General features: G+C 43.1%; 1 protein-coding gene across 3 annotated transcripts in view; it reads left to right on the top strand.

Annotated features, from left to right (window-relative positions):
* Positions 1–20621, top strand: part of marchf8 (membrane-associated ring finger (C3HC4) 8) — a 94167-nt gene that overhangs the window by 27371 nt on the left and 46175 nt on the right. For all 3 annotated transcript variants that reach the window (XM_085369891.1, XM_085369893.1, XM_085369892.1), the window contains exon 2: positions 1748–1948. In XM_085369891.1, the coding sequence (XP_085226017.1) occupies positions 1853–1948 (96 nt within the window). In that variant the 5' untranslated portion in view covers positions 1748–1852. The remainder of the gene's footprint in view (positions 1–1747; positions 1949–20621) is intronic.

Genomic DNA, 20621 nt, shown 5'->3' with positions numbered 1-20621 from the left:
CCTCTTTATTACACCGCCCTCCCCCACACTGTGTACTGACATCAAGCTGAGACTGCCAGCTGTGTTGCACAAGAAGCTGATGCGTCTGCTGATGGTGCGTAATCACCTCTCCATCTTGTTGAGTACTTATCAGATACGGTGCGGTGATGAGCTGAAGTGACAGCTCTGGCTGCGATGGTCTGATCGTCTCCTCAGTGAGACTGTGTGGCATTCTCAGTCCGAAGCCCTGAATGAGTGCCGCCACCAACCTCCCCGCTTTTCCCCCTCCTGCACTGGTTTCTGATTACTGCCATTTTACTGACCTCCCATCTGTCCCGCTTGCTTTTTGGTGTCTTAATCCAGTCATTTTCATACTGTGGAGCTTGAGGGTTTGTTTGGCAGGCTGGGCTGCGTGCAAACACACACACAGTCACATATACAGCCTAGTGGTGAGAAGGAGCTACAGCTTAATTGCTGTCAGTGGGAGTACAGATGGCTGCATTAACTGAAGTTAATACGACCCATGTGTAAAACCTCTTGTGTAACTCCACAGGACAGTCCCACGCTGCTGCCGCTGCTGCTTTCATGACTCTGACTCAATCAGATTGAAAGAGAAACCGACTCGCCACCAGTCACTGCTGCAGAAAGTCTGAATCCAGGTTTCTGGAAAAACAAAAGTGAATTCATGCACGCCCCCGCAGTGATATGGTTTACACTTTGGAAATCACCCCTGTGGTAATATATCTCACTCGGCGCTCGTGCTGTTCAGAGACGGCTCTCTTTTGGAAAGTCGTAGCTGACTGTGCTTTTGGGATTTGAGGAAAGTCTGAAGGTCCTTTAACACTGTACTCCGGGTCAGAAGGGCAGAGGTGATTATGGGGAATGCTTTCGTTTTGTTCTGATTTAAAATCGTAAACTAGTAAAATAAGTTTGATAATAAAACACCAAATACAGCAACATAGATGTCTTTAAAATACACAGATGCCTCATAATAATCACTAAGAATACACTTATGCATACTCAGTTTTGCACATAAATGCAGCATAAATCTACAAAACAAAACCCAAGTCTAAATTTTATGATCAACACATCATCAGCACTTAGTATTTTAGGTTTTCTCAGGTCTCAGCTAACAATAGGGTCTCCACACGGGCCTTTTATCTGCTTGCAACTCAGCAGTGCTCAAATGTGATTGGTGCCTACAACCAAGATTCTTACAGTTGACTAAACTAAACTGAAACATGCAAAAGTCAAAGTAAAATGGGAAAAAAGCTAATTAGAAAATACAAAACTATCATAAACGACTACTTTAACTAAACTAAACCAACAGAGAGCCTCCCGTGTCAAATATCTGCCAGCAAATGCTGCACATTCATATGCAGATATCTGTTGTATCCTTTTTTTCCTTCCTTCTTCCCTTACATCATATGTAACTGAAGCCACATTACCATAAATAAAAAGAGCTAGGTATATTTACACATGAATAGCCAGACTCTAGAGGTTGGCTCTCTAATGCGAAGACTCACACTCGTCAGCATTTGAATTTAATCAACTTAGACTTAAAAAAAACCCTGAAGAATCCCTAAAGAAGTCAATCGAGTAATGAGCAAACCAGGTGAAAACACACTTGAGTGTTTAAAATGCAGCTGTACCACTTCAGGGCTGTCATTTCTTGCTTCTTACTCCACATTTGCATTTCATCTCTCCAGCTGCTCCGACAGAAAACGATGCTCATGTTTAATTTTGATGTAATGTGTGTCCTCCGCAGGGGCGGTGCTGGCAAGGTCTCGTAGTTCAAACCAACATGCCCTTTGCTCTGGCAGCGGGACAGGAAGTGTGTGTGTGAGCGTCCCCCCCGGTTGGCTCTGCTGGGATGAACATGCCACTGCACCAAATGTCTGTCATCCCCCGTGATGTCACCTCGTCGCGGGTGTCGGGCAGCGGGAAAGCTAAAGACAAGGACAAGCAGGTATGTGAAGAGTTTATGGGATAAACCGGGTCATAAATATGAGGGGCAGGGACACAGCTGACAGATATGGGACGGTTGTTATCTGTAGTTTTTGTTCCCTGGACGAATGCAGAAAGATCTAATTCAACACACCTTTGATATTTGCTGCCCAAAATCTGGACAAGTCCCTAACAAGGCCTGTAAGTGGGTGGGGGGGGGAATGACTTGTTTCACCAGAAAGCCAAACTTTCCTTTTTTATGATCAGGAGACAAAACTCTAAAGTGGCTGTTAGGAGTTATGAGTCAGTCTGGAGTGATAGAGGAAGTAACGGTGCTGTTTGTTTTCAGTTTCCCGTTGACAGTCACATCTCCCCCCCTTGTTACAAACCCAAGCCTAGCCCTTAAATTTTTATGACTCAAACCATTTTCTCAAAACTTTGTTAAATATCACCAAACCTCAGCATCGGCACTGTCGTCATAAACGTCTTAATGTGCAGTGCTGTTTCGTAGGTTCATTACTCCTCAGCCTCTGAGAGCCACACATCTCTTCAAAAAGTCTGCTTTTTATTTTTTTACACTGTGGGGGAAAAAAATAGTTCCCTCACATTTTCCCAGAGCAAACAAAGCCTCGGTTATATTGTTGCAGCTTTTGTTTTGTAGTCGTTCCCAAAGCCTGAGTCGAGTGTTTCTGTTTAATGCCACTTTAAGTTATACTGTATTTACTGTCACTCAAACACCCACAGGAAGAAAATTCTCCAGATGGCTTAAAACGTAATTATTCTAACCTCTTTTCCTTTTCCCCCCCATTTTTACTGCGTCATTGCTTCAAACTGGGCTCGACAGGGTGGAAATGTTGTAAAACAACTTAGTGAAATGCCTCGGAGGAAGATTGGTAGAAATGTCAGCTTGAGCCCAGACAAAAGCAAAACGGTTTTAATTCTGTGTGACGAGAGCGGAAGATAAAATGTGCGAAGGTGGGAAGTAGAGAACGTTATCCCAGGTGTCCTGTCAGAGAACAATCAGAAAGTTAATTTTTTTTTTAATGGCGGGGCGGCAATCTAAGCACAGAAACGTAAATTCTTCATTACATTTCCCTCACAAACAAATTATTTCTGCTGCCTGTGGGTTGAACTGAGATTTGTCATCTGATGTCAAAGCGCGGGCTGCTTTTTTCCATTTGTGCCTGAAACCACCTTTAGGCCATCCGGTTTTGCAGTTTAAGGTGCTGCAGCACATGCAGGATTTATTCTTTATTCTTTGTGTTTGCGAATTGTTCGCCGTTTGGTTTTTTTGCAAAATAATTGAGTCGAATCACCAACTCTGAACACTTTTATCTTTTTATATTTTGCTGCTTTTAATCTGAATTTTTAATAGTCAAGGAGATTTTAACCACAGATTTCTAATCTGAAAACGCAAAGATTTGTGAAAATATGAGCTTCAGAGACGACGATTAGTGTCTGCCTGATTTTAAGGTTCTGACTAAATATTAGTCTTTGTGCTTTTTGAAGCATCGGGGTTCTTTTTAAATTAGGCTTTTCATCGTGTTTATCAGTAATAAAAAAGAAAACCAGCAGTACAGCTGTGGCCACATTCAGTCTTGCACGGACTTTATCTTTCTTCTGCTACTTTCTCTCCGCGTACTTCAGCATTTATCAAACAGCACACTGAAGTGCTCTCAGCACGAGAACAAAGCGAGGCGCTACGACGATATGTGGGTGACCCTCTCTTTCTCCTCACCCTCTTTTAGAGCTTCACCAACTGCAGCAGCGCAGGTGTTCCCAACAGGTTTCCTGTATTTTTTTCCCTGCATGCACACACATATTACTGACTGATCCAGTGATGCGTCCGGTCTGTATTGGTTATGAAACTTAAGAGTCATTGCAGAAGTGAAAGTGAACTGAAATTAACTGAGACTATTTGACATCATCCTGTTGTTTAGGCAGGAAACGTGTTTTGGAGCTTGGAAACCTTTTTTGCAGGATCCATGTGAAACAGGATTGAAGGGTTTAAATCTGAGAGCAGTTGTAGGAAGGTTGCTTCAGTCTGTTGGGAATAAAAGTGAAACCTTAAGCTTTATGCTGTCTGGGTGGCGGTGTTTGGTTTCCCTACCGCAATGTTTGCTAACAGTGTAAAGGTCCAAGCTTTGTCTGCTTAGCCTCTCACTCTGTTTCTCTCTATCAGTCTCTGAGTGTCTGTGTCCTGCTGGCTGAGCTTCCTTGTCTTTCTTTCTTTTCTTTTTTTTTCCTTTTTTTACCTCCTTGAGGAATAACTGGATAAACAGTAACGATTCCAGTCCTCCCCATGGAGCCATCAGCAGAGAGGAAAAAGGAGAAAATGAGTGTAGGACAAGAGAAAAGGGGGGAAACAGCAAGCGTTTACTGTGAATGCTGATGAGCTTGAGGGTCCTGGAGGTGTGTGCGTGTGCCCAGACTTTAGTCACAGAGCGCAGACCCATCTGGCCCTCTCAGACAACACAACTGGTCTTTTAGTGCCTCGAGGAAAAAGAAAACGCACAACTTTCCTCTGCTTAGGATTCAGAGTTAGTCAGCTGCTCCTTCGGAGAGCAACACATCTAGTAACTGTTGCTGGCCCCTCTTCGGCCTCGTTCCTCCAGCTCCGCTCAAGCTCGTCTTCTTCGAAATTCTCTTTGGCGGTGTGCTCGCGGGCGCTTTGTCTACGCGCTCGAGTCCTTCACTTGAGAATTCATGTTTGGGAAGATAATTTGAGGTTTAAAAATATTTTAATAAGAGCATCAAACGACTTACGGAAGTTTTATTACTTGGAGGGGTGGGTGAAAGAAAGTTCTCAGCCTTTGCAAAAAAAACGGTCAGATTTGTTTGAGTCTGGGGTTTTTGATAAGCTCCGCAGCAAATGGATTATTCATGAGATGACAATAAAGTAAAGCTCTGGAATATGTTGCCAGGTAAGGATGGAGAAAAGCAAACCGACTCGGCTATTTGTGATGTGGGGAATGTATACTTAGCTATCTGTGTTTGCTTGCTAATTATCGTGGCTCCATCTGCAGGGTGACTTGCTGCCTGTTTATATTGTATAGTAAATCACAACATCATGCCGCATGAACAGAGAAGGAAAGCCTCAGGAGGTGCAGCTGTGTCTCTAATTGTCATACTTGATAATAATGCAGACATATGGGATCTCAATAACACTAGTATTATATTCAGTGGCTTCTGTGACTGTGCATACACCGAACACTGTGATACCCGATACCTGCCCTTTTTGATGCCGCATTTATTTTTTATGAAAGCACAGAGAGCGCTGGAGGCTTTTTCCTTCAATAAGTGTGTGCCGGAGTCAAGGACAGAGGGGACTGTTTCTCCTCTGATGTTTGGCGGTTTGATAACAGCTGCCGCCGTGGCGCTCCTGGGCACTGATGGAGCCTTGTCGGGCTTTGTAGACCAAGATCAAACACTGACCACCGCGGCAAAAACTTAACACTCAGACGTCAAACATCTGCACCTGGTTTGGGAACAGCACCAAGCAGGACAGACGAGATCTGCAAAGGGTGGTGCGCTCGGCAGAACGCATCATTCAATCAGAGCTCCCTGACCTGCTGTCCATCTACACCAAGCGGTGCAAGTCCAAAGCTAGGAAGATTATGATGGACCTCTCCCATCCCAACAATGGACTCTTCTCACTGTTGAGGTCTGGGAAGCGCTTCCGCTCCCTTAAGGCCAAAACAGAGAGAATGAGGAGGAGCTTCTTCCCCCAGGCTATTCGGGCCCTGAACCAGGTGTAGGACTGGACTCTCCCAAACACGTCGCTATAAGACTGGATTCTCACACACGTCACCACACGCACCACCACACATTTCCTATAATCCTATAATTCCTATAATTTATAATCCTTATCTTTATAATCTCTTCTGCTATTTGCACATTCTTTACTGTAAATTCCTAAGTTAATTTGTAAATTTTTGTAGTAAATTGTAAATATTGTAAAACTTTTCTTCTGTCATTTAATGGTCGGGCATTGTACAGCTACAAGCATTTCACCCCCATGTCATACTGTGTATGGTTGTGTGTGTGTGTGACAAATAAAATTTGAATTTGAATTTGAACAAAGCCTCCGGGATAGACTGGGACCATTTAATGTGTCTGTCTTTGCTGTCATAATGAAGCAGTTGTTGTTGTTGTTGCTGTAGCAGAAATTGGTTTTGTTCCTCAGGTTTAATGCCATTTGTCCGCTGGTTCATACATTATTTTGGATGTGTTCCACAGTATTTTAAATAAAGAAAAAAGATCACTAGCATGACAAAAATGAAGCACATCCCTACATTTATCACACTTTCATGTGCAGATTTGATGCCACAGAGAATGATAGGAGCAACTTGTCTTATTTAAATATCTAAAACTGAGTTTCTGTATATCTCTTTGCTAATGAAGTGTGTGTGTGTGTGTGTGTGTGGGGGGGGGGGCTGCTATCGTGGCACGATCTAAAGGCTTCTTTAAAGGCTTCTTTAAAGGCTTCAAGGGAAAAAAAGGTTGAGGGTGTGTTTCAGTCTGGCAGGGGATTTAAATCATTTCACTCTAAGGAAAATTATCTACAAGTGGTGTAGATTTCTGCCATCTGCCAGTTTGTTTGGGGCTTGCCTCTAGAGCGAAAATGTTAGTGTCAAGATGCTTATATCAACAGTCAGATAGATGCGGGTCAAATGTAATGCTTACATTTTCAAAAAGAGCAGAGCAAATAGACAGACATCTGTCCATCTGCTGATGAACACATAATGGCTTTTTAATGCATGTATGCTGGTCTTGTGCAGAACCCGTATACGAGTCTGTGGCTACTCTTCTTGCACTATTGTTAGTCCATCAGTCAGCCACCGCGAAAAGCAAACCTACAAAGAGCTGAAGTGAAACAAAGTGTCCAATACAGACACTGTCTGCTTTTCATTATAACCCTACTTTTGGTTTGTGGTGCTTCCTCCATTTGCGGTGAAAATGTGTTTTTCAACCCAGAGGCAGAGAAACATATTCCAAACATTTGGTAGATCCGACTGTCCAAATCAGTCCCCTCCAGATTGCCGTGCCCCGGGGCTTACAAATGGAAATACCATGATATTTGCCCGTAAAGCCTTTGGGCTGGGAAAACTCGGCGTGAAATGCTGCATTATCAGGAAAAGGAAATGTTTACATGTTGTGTGACTCGACTGTTAGGAGTAAAGCCGATGCGGTCACATCTAGTTGGACACAGCTTTGGTCAAGTAGGAGAGTGTGACTGCTTAAATGAGCATTTCAAGGGCAAAGGCACATTTTTAAAATTAATGTAATTTACCGTAATTGTGTTTTATCTTTGATGTATCTCTAACCAACCATGTGCACCTACACTCTGCATATGTAACACAAATACAAACGTGTGCACATCATTTCTCTGCTTGCCTATCTTACTTGCGCACATCATCCTGGTGTAGATGTTCTGAGGCCAAACTGGTGCCCTTGCCTGTGCATAAAGCAGGATCTGGGGAGAGAAGATAACACACAGGCAAATGGCATTCTCTCTATTCTGGCAGCAGTTTTCATAAAGGTATGAATGTTATGTGTCAGCAAACTAACCTACTTTACATATAACGCTGGAGGAATTCAAGAAACTCTGCATCCTACCTTTAGCCTCATACAAAATGTGACTGATGGAAACTGAAAGGTGTGAGTAAGACTAGGAAGTGTTACACCCATAAGGCTGTAATTAACTTTGTCATTTAGCACTTTTATATTAAAAAATAAAGACTTTTCAGGACAAACTTGGAGGATTTCCTATCCACGCTGTATTTGCAGTTTTCTGTAAAGCTCTTCTCTCTATATTTGATTCGGTCTTACTAGAAGCGCTTTTGAGGACGTGCGCTCCGGATGCAGGTACACGCGGCGGCAGCTGGTGTTGTTGTTCTCTCCAGTCTGTGCAGGTCTTGCAGGGGTCTCCCAAAGGCCCCCGGCTGCACGGAGCCACTTGAGGCCGAAGTGTTAAAAAACGTAATTAAATGTGGAAGAGTCGACATGACGGCAGCGCCTTTGAGGGCCTTGACTGCTGTGAGAAAGGACTTTGCTTCACCTTGTTAAAGATTTAATTTCATTAGCCCCTATGATGGCTCCTGGGTGATTTTGCTCTCTTTTGGTAGCCTCAACAGTCTGTGCTATATTAAGTTTTATACAGCCGACCCGTAGCAGAAGAAAATAGACTTCAAGAGAAATGGCAGGAAATAATTACAGTCCCCCGAGCTGCTGTGTGTGCTAGTAGACATGGCATAATATGCACCACTAAAACAGAAGAGATTTTTCTTTGTCTCCGGTGTTAGGGTGAGCGTTTCAGAAGGGCAGCTATTAGAGGAAAAAGTGGTTAAGGGGACACAATCTCTTCTAATTATCCCATGCCTCATTGCCTTCCACCACCCGTAGTCTCTCACACACCCCATATAGGCACGGTTTCAAAGCTCGAAATTAACACTTTGCTACAAAAAAGGGGCAATCAGTCAGTAAATGTATGTATACATTAAGCTGCACTTACACTGGGAGTCCTCTTAGGAACAACATAATTTCATGATATCGTAATTTGCATATTCTGTGGGATGTTCTCTATCCTAAGTGGACAGATGTATAGCTATTAACCTAGTCACCTGTGGAAATTTGTTCAGCCCGTCACTCACCGCAGGGACAGAAAATCCACCTAGTCCGAAGGGGAGGGGAAAAAACTCTCAGCTGCAAATTAGACACTTTGCTGGAATAAATTTTAGGGAACCAATTTAATTTTTGCACCTTGATACAAAGGTGCTTCCCCCCCCCCCCCCCTTAGATTTTTCAATATCTCTGTTGAAGAAATGACTGTGGTTTGCAGTGCAGAGCAGCACAACTGAAGAGCCAGCAGATAAGCAGAGACAGACAAAGATGAATAAAAAAACAAAACACAGATAAAATTATTTCCAGGAGGGAGTCATGAAATCACCACATGAAAGGCTCAATCCGCTGGTCCCCCTTCCCCCTTTGAGATGCTGCTGCCTCCTCGGCCTGTGCTCTGTTTCCCATCCGGGCCCTTCTGTTGCTCCTGTGTTCCCTGGAAAGCCTCTCCGTGGGGTTGTCTGAGGACGCCGTTAATTGTCTGTGACATGCTGACTTGACTCTCCTGACTCGAACAGCCCCCAAACACTCAGCCAACACCGCCAGCCAGATCAATGGTGGAAGCTCTCTGAGCTCTCCCACAGTAAACAAATTCATCTTCTTTGGGAGACACTGCAGATGTTTCTATCGCTGCAGCGTGACGTCTGGCACGCAATCGCTTCCTGATGTATGCTATTCATGTGGGGCGTCGTACCCCAGGTGTGTAATGAAAGTCTCACAGGACTCTCAGTTCTGTCACAATGTGGTGGACACACAGGTGTATAATAAGTCTCTTGTGAGCAGAAAGAAAGATATAGTGGGCAGAAATACTTTCTTTTCTTGGTAAGATGGTAATCGGATTCCCAGTGGTCGGTCCGTCAGAGGGGAGGTTTATTTCATGAACTCCCGTAGGCACGAATGCACAATAGACTCGTACTACCAAGGCTTCATTTTCTTTCAGTACCCGAGTCCCTAAATGCCTTCATCTGTACTTCTCAACACTTCCCCTCTGCGTCCTGTCTCCTTCCATCTCTTTTTCAATCATCTCAAGGTTTTATCCATGACCACACTGTGAACTCTTTCCTGTTGTTGTCTAGGGAGCCACAGTTATGAACTATATTTAGCCATAGTGTACACATAATGCAGTTCACTTCCAGTGCAATATAATTTTATTTAATTTTTATTTGAATTAAAGCTCAGCTAAAGGGCATCACTGATCTATTTTTCCCCATCGAAAGCTCTTTATTTTTCTCATCCACACCGCTCCACGCTTGCGGTAGCAGCACTCCAGGGGAGCCTGACCCACAGGTTCACCACCTCCGTCAGCCACCTGCCAGTGTATTTGTTTTTTTTGTCTGTGTATGTCATGAAAAGCATCTGTTATTGGAGAAAGAACTGTTTTTTTTACCCCAACCATGAGGTCATTGCCTTTGTTTTTGAGTGAAATTGCTGACCATTGGGTGGATTGACATTAAATATGATACAGACATTTATGTGCACTTTAGTATGAATGGAGTAACTTGTCCTCTCATTGGGCATCGCCATCTGAATCTAGTGTATATGTAATAATCCCTCATAGCTGAGCTGAAGCAGACAGTCGTTTCCCCTGAGTGATTTATTTTGTCTCCATTTTGTTACACTTAAATTTAATATAATGTCATTTTATTAATAGGACTGATGCTCATAACCATTAAAGTGTCTCCAAAGTTGCAGAAACCAGAGTTACGCCCTTTAACATGTTTAATACTGGTACACTGTGCCTGCAGACTGACAGGACTTTGTTTGTCTCCACTTTACTGAGAGCCTTAAATGGCACATTCAATGGTCACTTTGATGACAAGTTTGAGGATGGAACAAAATAAGACCGCTTAAATATGGTTGTTTATACTTTAGACACGAGAGCCATCCAAAGACTGGAGACTCTAATTGGTATGTTTGGAGTCAGTTCGAGAGCCGGATTTAGACACCTTTTAATTTAATGATATCATCCACAGTTGACTGGGAGTCATTTCAGAAAATAAGCACATTGCAGCATGTCGGCAAACAGTGCATCTGAAATCTGTGCAGGCTGTAACTTAATAGAACAACAGCTACTTTTGTACTGCAACATGCAGGGTGGTGGTTCACAGCTGTTTTCATTAAAAGTGAATTGAAAAGGCGCGGAGGAAGAAAACAAAGACTATATTAAGTCTGTACCGATTACTGAAGCAAAATCACAGGTTTGTTTCCTTTTTCTGACATGCCCGACGGAGCTCGGAGAGTAACAAGTCTATCCAGGTTCTGTGCTTTTGCTCAGCGCGTTTATATGAAAGAAGTTTGTAGTTTATTTAATTTTTTTTAAGTTACATTGGAAGCAGATTTCTCCCCCTTTTAACGACTCACTGTGTATTAGTGAAACAATCACCTATAACTAAAATCATTGTGTTCTTATTGGCTTTGAATGAACCCTTTATATCTCCATAAGGATTCTGTCCCCATCATAGAAGCTGGCCCGCTCCACCAGGTTTTTAAAATGCGAGGTTTTTTATAGTGGCGTGACAGAAAACTGCATATTCTTCAACAACATAAGAATGGGAGGGGTGCTGCTGGATGACTTCAGCTGGTGGTAGCAGCAGCCTCACGCAAGTTGCCACTAAATCCTGCACAGGCTCCTGCAAGTGGACACAGTACAGTTGTGTAATGTGTAAATTTATTGATGTTCAGGGGTGTTGTGGTGGGTGGGTGAAGTCGGACTCACTATCCAGGACGCTAACGGCAGCAAGGAGCCTTGCAAGCCTGGTTTCTCTAGAATATTATCTAGCACAACATGTGACAGCAATCATTTGTATCTATAGTAGTTTGGACTGAAAGCTTAGCCATACTGAACATCAAGTAGCTTTAAGCTTTACCATATGTTGGACCAGCTGTGAGGTAAGAAAGTCGTTTTAGAGGAAGCTGGTACAGTCTCTTTTTAGGCTGATGAAATATTTTTAAAACCCACAACAGCACAAACATATAGCGCATTTTAACATATTGAGTTTAGGGCTGGGCAACTAAGGTGCTCTCATTCTAGTTTCACATAACACGAGTAGGATAGAAAAACAACTCAATAGAACCTGTTTGTTACATTTTATAAATCTGTGAAGTCATTTATGTTACGTTGCCATATAATTTCCAAAGAAAACCATATCTTTGAGTCTCATGATGAACAGATGAGTGGAAGTTTGTCAGGCTTTTTCACCATGGGCATTTAAATCATCTGCTGAGTTTCCCTATTATGTTTTACTGCAGGGGGCTGTGCTATTATGCTACAAAAAAGCGAGGGAGAAAACATCCGCAAACACTTCCCTTAGGTGGAGTGGAAACCAGATGTTTGTTGCTTAGAAGTCTCAACAGCACATTTTCTTTCATTTTCAGCAGCCAAGCACAAAATATCTCAACATGTCACACGGCTTGTTTCGAGAGAGGAACTCTGTCTACAAGTGTTTTACTTGTAGACGATTTTATGTAAATTATGTATAGTTTGAGACGAATGTTATTCTTTGACCCTGTGAAGCGAATATGCTTGTGCGCCGCTAGACTACTTCAAGACAAGAGAGTAACCGATGAAGATAACGGGCAGTGCGAGACGTAATGACATGTAGCACGGGTCGTATGCTACTCTTGATCCCATGAAATTGTGTGCACAGTGCTCCTCTTCTCTCTCCTTAGCCTTTGGATGGTGCTGCTGCATGAATGCACTAGCACCCGGTGTCCAGATGAGGTTTTCAGTGAGTACTGCAGAGTGCAGAGGACTGCGGCCTCACATTAACATTCACCTCCATCTACCGAGAGGAGAAATTAGTAAAGGTAGAGTGCGCCGCGCAATCACGGTGAGAGGGGCCAGGTGAGAGTATAAAGAGATAAGGTGAAAAAGAGCACAATTTTGGTCTGTTGTAAACAGCGTGAAGGAAGCGAGAGCCTGTCGTTGCCGTAGAAACGGAGCAAAGACTGAATAAGAGTAGTATCAGCAGGAGTGAAGCAGCACGGGCAGAACGTGGAGAAATAGTTTGCCGTTTGCCACAGACATGCCTCAGCTCTGCTTCTGTCGGAGCTGTCAAAAGCCGTGTGTGCTAGGAGAGCGCCGTGCTTTCCCACTTACTTCAATGAGTATTCAGGCAGCGCACCCGATACATCCACCCTCTATACTAGTGTCCCCTGTTGCCGATCTGAAGAGCAGCCAAAACCAGAAAGAATGTCTTTCCCGTGAAATCGAGGTGAAGCCTATTTGTAAGAGCAGGAGCTGTGGATAGTTGCTGTCAGTCCTCTGTCACTGTGGTTGATGCGTTTATTTCAACTCACGGCACCTTCCGCACAGGCCAGGTGGCTGCTCCCTCGCCTGGGGTCACGCTGCCAGGGCTGACAGCAATCAGGTGGCGTCTTTTCAATCCTTGCATGAACGAACGCATTTCTTTCCTCTCCTTCCATCCTATCTCTTTCAGGGCCGTGGCCTCCCTCAGGCTCGCTAATAGATTACAATGGTGCTGTATGTGAAACACGAAAATCTCAGGGTACAGAGACAAGACAAACATGGGGGAAGAGAATATGTCATCACCATAGAAACAACCTGGCAAGGACATTGGCGAGCTGCTACCTGAAACTCTTTGGTTTTGTCTTTTTATCTTGCATCGCGTTGAACTTTCTCTAAGCTGCTTTTATCCAATTTATAGTTGGCGCTCTTAAATGACACATAAAAGCTCTGCTGCTGCACATGCACTGGAACAGTAATGTGCGGGAAAGTTTTTGTAAAGACTTGTGTACTTTAGGCAATCACTGCTTACTTCTTTGTTGACTGCTAGTCCCTGGCAGCAGCAGTACAGGGATCCTTATGTGAGTGAGTGATGTTCAACAAGCAAACTGACAGTCAGCTTTGATGAGGAGGGGCAATGGTAAGTAATGTAATGGGGGAAACTCATATGGGATGTGTACAGCCAAAGAATAAAAGGCTCTGCCGCATCTACAGGACATCAGTGATATTTGTAAGGTGAGGTGTCTGTGCAGAGCCCAAACTAACAGGCAGTACCCACTGAAGCCACAGCTTGTTGTTTATTTATATTATTCAGTCATTTATATGCTTCTCGCGCAACCACAGACACCCAGAAGTAAAGAGAAAATCTGCAGTTTTGTTATGCAGCAATGTCTTGCAATATGACTAAATTACGAGACGGCAAAAGTCTTGAGTGTGCGACTTTTCATTTTTGTTTGCTTGTTTTTAACGGGGGTTTTGTTGTTGTTGTTGGATTTGTCAGAAACCATCGAACAGATTCTGCTGCATTTCAGGCTGTGCACGGTGTATCCAGGAAGTGAGCTGATCTGGGCACGGCTAAATGTTTTTTCCTCTTGGATTGGCAAAAAACCTGTTGAGCTCGTCCTGGAAATATTATCTTTGGTCATCTGTGCTATGTGACTTGCACAAAGCCCAACTACAAAAGTGAAATTTGAAGCCCATGCGCCGTCATGTACAAAGAGATCTCAGTACAGCAAGGACAATGGTGTGTTATTAGCTGATGGATGGGGATCTGCTGGATTGCTCCTGTTGACCACTCAAAATACACTGAGTTCCAAAAAAAAGGTAAAGCCAGCTGCCAATCACCCGGGAGAGGTAAATAACTGGTGAACAAACAGCAGGAATGCTGAATGCAAAGAATATAAATGGTGTTTTTATAAAAAATTTATCACTGCTTCTCCCTGGAGTTTCACATAAATCCATTATAAAATTTTACATACCTGAAATCTGGAAAACAAGTGCATTTAAGCATAAAGTAAGGATTATTGCTCACCGATTGACTGCAAACCACACTAAAAGTCATTTTGTGATGTCACTGTGTAACACTCCTGAGGTCAGGTCTGCAATTAAAGGCAAGCTTATGATGGAACAAGCCAAGGAGAGATGCTTTAAAAGCCAAAGCATGTCATCAGGAAGAAAGCGTGTAATCATTTCAGGTGGAAATGCTGCTTTTTCCCACAAAATATTTGCTTGCACTTGTCTTTGCACAGGCAGAGAGCTGACCAGACAAATATTGATAGGGCGGAGTGGGACGGGAGAAGTGATTGAAAGGAGGTTTGAGTAAACGGAGAGCTGCTGGAAAAATGCAGAAAGAAAAAAAACATAGAAGAGGATGGGGAACGGCGAAATGTGTTTCAGATGCCAGCCGTGGGAGATGGAAATGCAGAAAAAGCGAAGGTTGGAGTGTGGGCCGGCTGGGAGCGATGGGATTTTGACTTCATGCTTATCACTTCAAAAGACAGCCTGTAAAAGGCAGTCTGCTCCTCTGCAAGCCTCGCTCCATCTTTCTCTGTGTCTCTCTCCTCCTAACCCGAGGTGAAGTGGATCATTTCTGGCCTAATAGTTATGGTTTGATTTGCTGTGCAGTTTTCATTCTCTGAGACAACCTCTGTCCTGGGGAGGCTGCTCATTCAGTGGCTCGTGTAAGCCTCGGCTCTACACTCTCCTACTTAATGTGAGCAGCAGCGGTCACGGAGTGCAACATTTTTGGAGTGTGACATTGTTACTTTAACAGTTCAAGCAGCCCCCCGGGGGGTGAAAGGAGGGGAGGGGGGGGGGGGGGGGAGGTTGAGCCGCTCAGATCTGTGCTATGTAAACACAACACTGTTGTTTTTAAAATACGGCTGCGCTTTCTTTCGTGCAATGATACTCCTCTCAGCCGTTTTTGTCATCCTTGTGCTGTCTCGTACTGTCATAAAAATGATCTGAAACCCGTCGTGACATCCTTACAGATGTGTCACGAGAACGTGAACAATCCTGAGCGATACCGTAAGGAGATTGGCCCATATGGAGCCGAAACCGAGCAATGCGTAGATGAGCAGCGGGCTAGTTGGAATGCGAAGCCAGCGCTTCGCTGTCAATCAAGGACCGTGACAGATGCGTCGGACACGACGATGAGGTAGACAGATGTGAAGGCTGTGTTTAGCCTCAGTCGAGACAGCTGAGGCGTCAGCCAGGGTTGGGTTGGGGATGTTTTAGATTTCAACAGAGGAGCATAATAAGTTTGGCCTTCTTACATTGTAGCAGCAGTCAGTGTGAAAATTGGACTGTCACATCTCATATGTCTTGTAGGGAAGTTGGCACCAGTTCTGTAATTATGTTGAAATATCTGATTGGCTTTGCTTTGCACTGCGCATACTGGTCCTATTATGGTGAGGTTATGTGTAATTTTCCTGTTAGTTTTGCTCCACAAATGACTTAATTTGCCAACAATTGTAGGGAAATTAGTAACAATGTTTGGTTGCTACACTTTCAATTAATTGAATCCAAACAAACACGGCGATATAATGTGCTGCTTTTGAAGTAGCCACACAACAGGTCAAATTAAAATGAAAGATTCACTTGAATAATAATAATATTCACTCTAGTACAAAGCACACTTGCTGGCCATTACAATAATTTGTCTTCCATGACAAGATAATGCAAAAAGCACCTGGCTGGTTGTCAGTAAAGCTTAGTGAAGAGGCCGAAAAGTCTGTGTACTGGCACTGAGATCAAAGTCATTGGTGTTTCCAATAAACTGCCATTGTACATGGTAAATGGACTGGTTCTTATACAGTGCTTTTTTGCTCTACTTGAGTCTTCCCAGCTCTTTTTCTCATTCATCTAAGAATCTAAGTGCTTTCTATCAAAAATTCACACACAGATGAACGCCCTGTGAGCTAGTCGGGGTTCACACTGCAGACTGGAGCAGTTAGGGACTGAACCACCAACCTTCCAATTAGTAGATGACCTGCTCATCCTCCTGAGCCACAGTGAATGGTTAGGCCCAAAAATGTTGTAGTCAAATTCAGTAACCCCTTTAATCATGGCTGAAGTAATAATATGTAACTGAATTTAAATATTTCCAGAACTGTGAGCTTTAAAAAGAGAAATAATTTAGCGAGGCTATGTTTGGATGGATGTTGGTGATTGTTGTTGTCGTGTTTTAATTGAGCAGTTCTGCCAAAGAAATTTCAGTCTACTTTAAACTAAACCGACTGATGTTTGTCTCCAATGTCTTTCGAACCCCAATAATTTGTGCCAATTAACACGGATCTTTCCAAGAAAGTGTCATTTTTACCATGACTGGTGTTACCAATCAGACCCCAAGAGAAGTGCTGTAAAGGTATGGTCAGCAGGGGGCAGTAGAGCAAACAGTGTATTATCCTCCTGCCCTTGAAAGACCAGGCCATTTGAACCTGAAAATGCTTCCTGATGCAACGCCTGTAGCAGTTTTTACGTAAAACTAGGAGATGTTTGATTCGCTTCTTCTACTCATCGTTCACACTTTGTGGAGTTTTGGACCTAATGACTTCATTTTCCTCTTTAGCACTGAGCTTGACTCTAACCACGAACAATTCTGGTCTTTTTCTTTGTCATTACAGGCTGTTATAGCTTCTAATTTTTAAAATAGCTTAATTTCCTAGTTTTGCCTTGTGGTTTAGATTTCCAGCTTTCAAGTTTGAACATTTTTAAGGCATTCAAAATGCAAATGTTCATTTCAGTGAACTGCAGGAAGGAGGCGTGTAAGATGAACAGCCTTTAAATGCAAATCGCCTTCCACTGCTGTGGACTGTATTTGTCCGGGAGCCAAATGAGGTTGGACCTTAAAATGGGGATTGTTGTAGGTGGGCAGAGGACAGATCTCTCCTTTGTCCATCATCAGCGCACAGAAGTGGGAGAGCAAGAAGATGTGTAGATCCAAGGTTGCACGCCTTAGGTAGATGTGGTGTAAAAAAATAAATTGAGATGCATCTCACTGGTGTAAAATACATCAAAGAATCTAACGCTACAAACGAGCAGAGTTGGAGAGATTTGAAACTGTCTGAGGAGTTTCTGTTTGCTGTAGTCTTTTGTTCATTGGCAAAATAACAGATCTCTGAAGACGCTGTGCTGTGATGGGAAGACTTAAGAGGAATTATTTATACTTCCTCTGCGTGCTGTTTGCTTTTGTGTGAAGAAATGCATGCAGCTTTCTGTTAAGATCACAAGTGAAGCAGTGCTGCTTTGTGCCATTTTAGCATTATATCACTGTTGCTTCTGTGTAACGATATTAAACACAGTCTATTGGCTAACGCGTTTCGTTTTAACCCGTCGCCCGCAGGTGAAAAGAGAAATGAAAGGTTCAGGTGTAGGAGAAGCATTTTTGTAACGTCAGGTGTGTTTGCATGGCAGGAATCACCTGCTGAGGGTTCACGTCCTGAAGGGGAAAGCTGCTTATAGCCCAGAAATTCTGATCAGATCTGTGAAGGCTGGAAAAATAAAATCACAACTGGGTTGAAAAGGAACCTACTTAAAAAAAATATATTAAAAAATCTGTACTCGTATATTTGCAAAGCAGACTTCTCCGTCTGTCCAGGGTCAGAAATAGGGCGCCATCTGTTTAACAGCAGGTGAAGATTAATGATGTCATAGATGGTGGTGGAGAAAGCCCAAAAGGGAGTGAAGTGGGCACTGAGGTGGGATATGTTTGTATACTGAGGTCATTGCTGCACTGATGCATGTATAGTCCAGCACAGATGATGGATTTAAAGGAGCTGGATGGAGTGCATCAATTGTGTTCACAGAGCCTTTAAAAAATAAAAACCCTCCCTTCTCCCTGCAAAGCCTGGAAATGGCTGGGTAAATAAAAATGAAAAGCTGGGCCTAATAAAAGTCTTCAAACTCTACTTTCTCATTCAAGAAAAAAGATATGATAGCATCCTTAGTTTTTCTTCTCAGTCTGCCATCTTTGTAAGTCAGAGTCGGCCTGCCTATTGATTTTACTTCAAAGAATATATACAGCTAGCATAGTTATGTCTCTCCCAGAGAGTCTGTTAAAACAGAATAACCACCATTGTACACTGTTTAGTTGCATCTCTGTGCATCCCCCCCCGACTCCTGAGCACGCTAATTGTCTGTTGCTAGCGATATCAGGTCAGCCGGGTCAAGAGTTAAAAATCACAGAGAACTCCGCCATCGTAGGTCTGAGCCGCTGTCCGCATTCCAATAGCTTTTAATGACTAGTTTCATCAGGCATGCACTCGCGCATGCACGCAGTGGGAGTTTAACTGAGTGCAATTTTGGTCAAGCTTGGAATCACTTTGCTGCAACTTGAGAGGCATTTTGAAATGATTGATCCACATTTGAGCAGGATTTACGACCGTTGCCAACTCCGGCCTTTTGTCCTCCGCTCTTTATAGACCGCAATGCACTGCTGAAATACTTGTCTCATTTAGAAGGTTATCACAAGCCCCAGGTTCTGATGTGGATACAGATAGAGCTGATGTTTGCGTCTGCAGAGGTGCTTTTTGTCTTTTTATTCCCAAACACTGATAAACACAGACACTGGCAGACTTTAGAAAAGAGGCCTGCGTGTCTTCAGTGGAGAGGTGAGAAACAATAAGTCCTTTCAAATTATCTTCATAGAAGTATGTAATTGCCTTGGCTAATGCTAATGAAGATGAATGGCAAATTAAAGGCAAAAGTCATGATAAAATGTCTTGTTAAGCTTTTGAGCACCTGCGCGCTTAAAAAAAAATTGAAACCAGCTTTAATGCATCTTGTCTCAAAGGTTCAACTCAGCTTTTCTAAAGAATATTCCTTCATTTGGAGTTTTAACGATGCTGATGGAGAGTGTTGTTTAACACACAAGATGAGTATCTCTCCAGGAGTTATCAAACCTGCTGTGCAATCAATGAATCATGATGAAAGTGTGCGATGGTTACTACACCAAGTGTTTTAGCTTGATGATCTGTGCCTTGCAAAGACATCAGAAGACTTTTAATCAGTATATCCCATTAATTTTGTCATTCCAAAGTTCAAGAAACTATGTGGATATAATTTATTAATGCAGCTATTTTACATCGAGGTGCATTAAGGAATCATCAGTGAGATGAAAGAACCCCAGAGCTCGGTGTTAGCGTAGGACCTAGGTAAAATGCAGCGTTGTGTTGGGATGGTTTCAATAAAAAAATATCTTGATTGCTAACAAGCAACTTCATGCTACCGAGAACATTCAGCAGGCCCTACAAAGAACGCAGCACACTGATGCACTTCACCAATACTGAAGTGCATCAGTGTGAGCATCATCATTTAAGGCTGCTTTCCTGCCTCAGGGCACGGACAGCTCCACCATTATTGAGGGGAAATTCCTAATTTTATCGACACATCTTACAGCGGGATATCAGGTCTGATATCCGGCAGCTGAAGCTCCGGTACAAGCTGGATGATGTGGTTGGATAATGACGCTAAACATCAAAGCAAATCTCGAACAGAACGACTTCAAACAAAAGAAAATCCGTCTTTTTTTAAGTGGATTCGCCAGGCGTCGACCTACAGAGGGGTTAAAGGAGACGCTGGCTTGAAAGCTAAAATGTGCGAGAGGCGCGGAGGTGTAGTTTATAGTTAGCTGGAAGTATTTTCAAACACAAATCGGAGGAAAGGATTTAAAGCATGACGAACAACTGGTTACTTTAGCCAAAGCACATCTGGGGAACTTTCCAATCGCTGATGAAGAAAAGAGCACAGCTGTTTCTTTGAGCGTTGCAATGGGAAGAATTTAAAACTGTCATCCAAAGCTGGATAAGAACGATACCGCCCTGAATTGAGATGGTCTTTTGCAGAAAATTAGTTGGGTTTTTTTCCCTACATGAAGCATTTGGTAAATGAAAACACTTTAGCAAAAGCACACATTTACCAGCACTGTGGACTTAAATCAGGTAGTTTGTGATTGTCTTCAGTTTTCATCAACATGCATAGTACAGTTCACTTAAATGAAGTCTCTGCTTATTGTCAACAGTACTGCAGCTACTCCTCTGTCGCCATAATAATAAGTACAGCCTGTTCTGCTCCTCACCACGATAGTGACTCACTCATTAGTGATATTTAGCTTTTTCTGATCTGTACTGATGTCCGCAGCAGGGGGATGCTAGGAGACAAAAAGGATTGGCATCACGACTGACGTTTCTGGATGCTGCTCACAGAGGAGAACAATGTGTTCAGATTTCTCCACTGGGGACAGATTAGTTGAGAAACAGGCTGAACAAAATTTAACGTGTCTGTCGTAAACGTAGCAGCTCAGAGCCCAGGAGAAAACCAGTTGGCTGAA

The sequence above is a fragment of the Diplotaxodon limnothrissa genome, linkage group LG13, assembly GCF_057381915.1.
Source record: "Diplotaxodon limnothrissa isolate DT_005_m linkage group LG13, D_limnothrissa_male_GT1.1, whole genome shotgun sequence".
In the NCBI taxonomy this organism is placed as follows: domain Eukaryota; kingdom Metazoa; phylum Chordata; class Actinopteri; order Cichliformes; family Cichlidae; genus Diplotaxodon; species Diplotaxodon limnothrissa.
Note: the sequence above shows the minus strand (reverse complement) of the source record. Positions and strands in the feature narration are given on the sequence as shown.